Genomic DNA, 204 nt, shown 5'->3' with positions numbered 1-204 from the left:
CTGGGATCACCCCCTGCCCAGCACACAGCTCACACCTCCTCCCAGGAGCAGGAGAGGAGCGGGGCCACCGCGCTGGAGACCCTCAAGAACCACATCTCGGGCATCTTCAGCCCCAAGTACTTGGTGAGTCCCTGGGCACCTCCAGACACCCTGCCCTCCTGCCCGGCTGCCTTGCCAAGCCTCCCAGTCACTCAGCCAACCCTC

General features: G+C 65.7%; 1 protein-coding gene across 1 annotated transcript in view; it reads left to right on the top strand.

Moving 5' to 3' along the window:
* Window positions 1-42: 42 nt before the first annotated feature.
* FES (FES proto-oncogene, tyrosine kinase) overlaps window positions 43-204 on the top strand; it is a gene marked incomplete at both ends in the record, with an annotated part of 3,535 nt that continues 3,373 nt past the window's right edge. The window contains one exon of the mRNA XM_009576267.1: window positions 43-123. Coding sequence (XP_009574562.1) covers window positions 43-123 — 81 coding nt within the window. The remainder of the gene's footprint in view (window positions 124-204) is intronic.

The sequence above is a fragment of the Fulmarus glacialis genome, unplaced genomic scaffold, assembly GCF_000690835.1.
Source record: "Fulmarus glacialis isolate BGI_N327 unplaced genomic scaffold, ASM69083v1 scaffold26604, whole genome shotgun sequence".
Lineage (NCBI taxonomy): Eukaryota > Metazoa > Chordata > Aves > Procellariiformes > Procellariidae > Fulmarus > Fulmarus glacialis.
The sequence above is the reverse complement of the archived record's forward strand: the minus strand, read 5'-3'. Positions and strand labels throughout refer to the sequence as shown.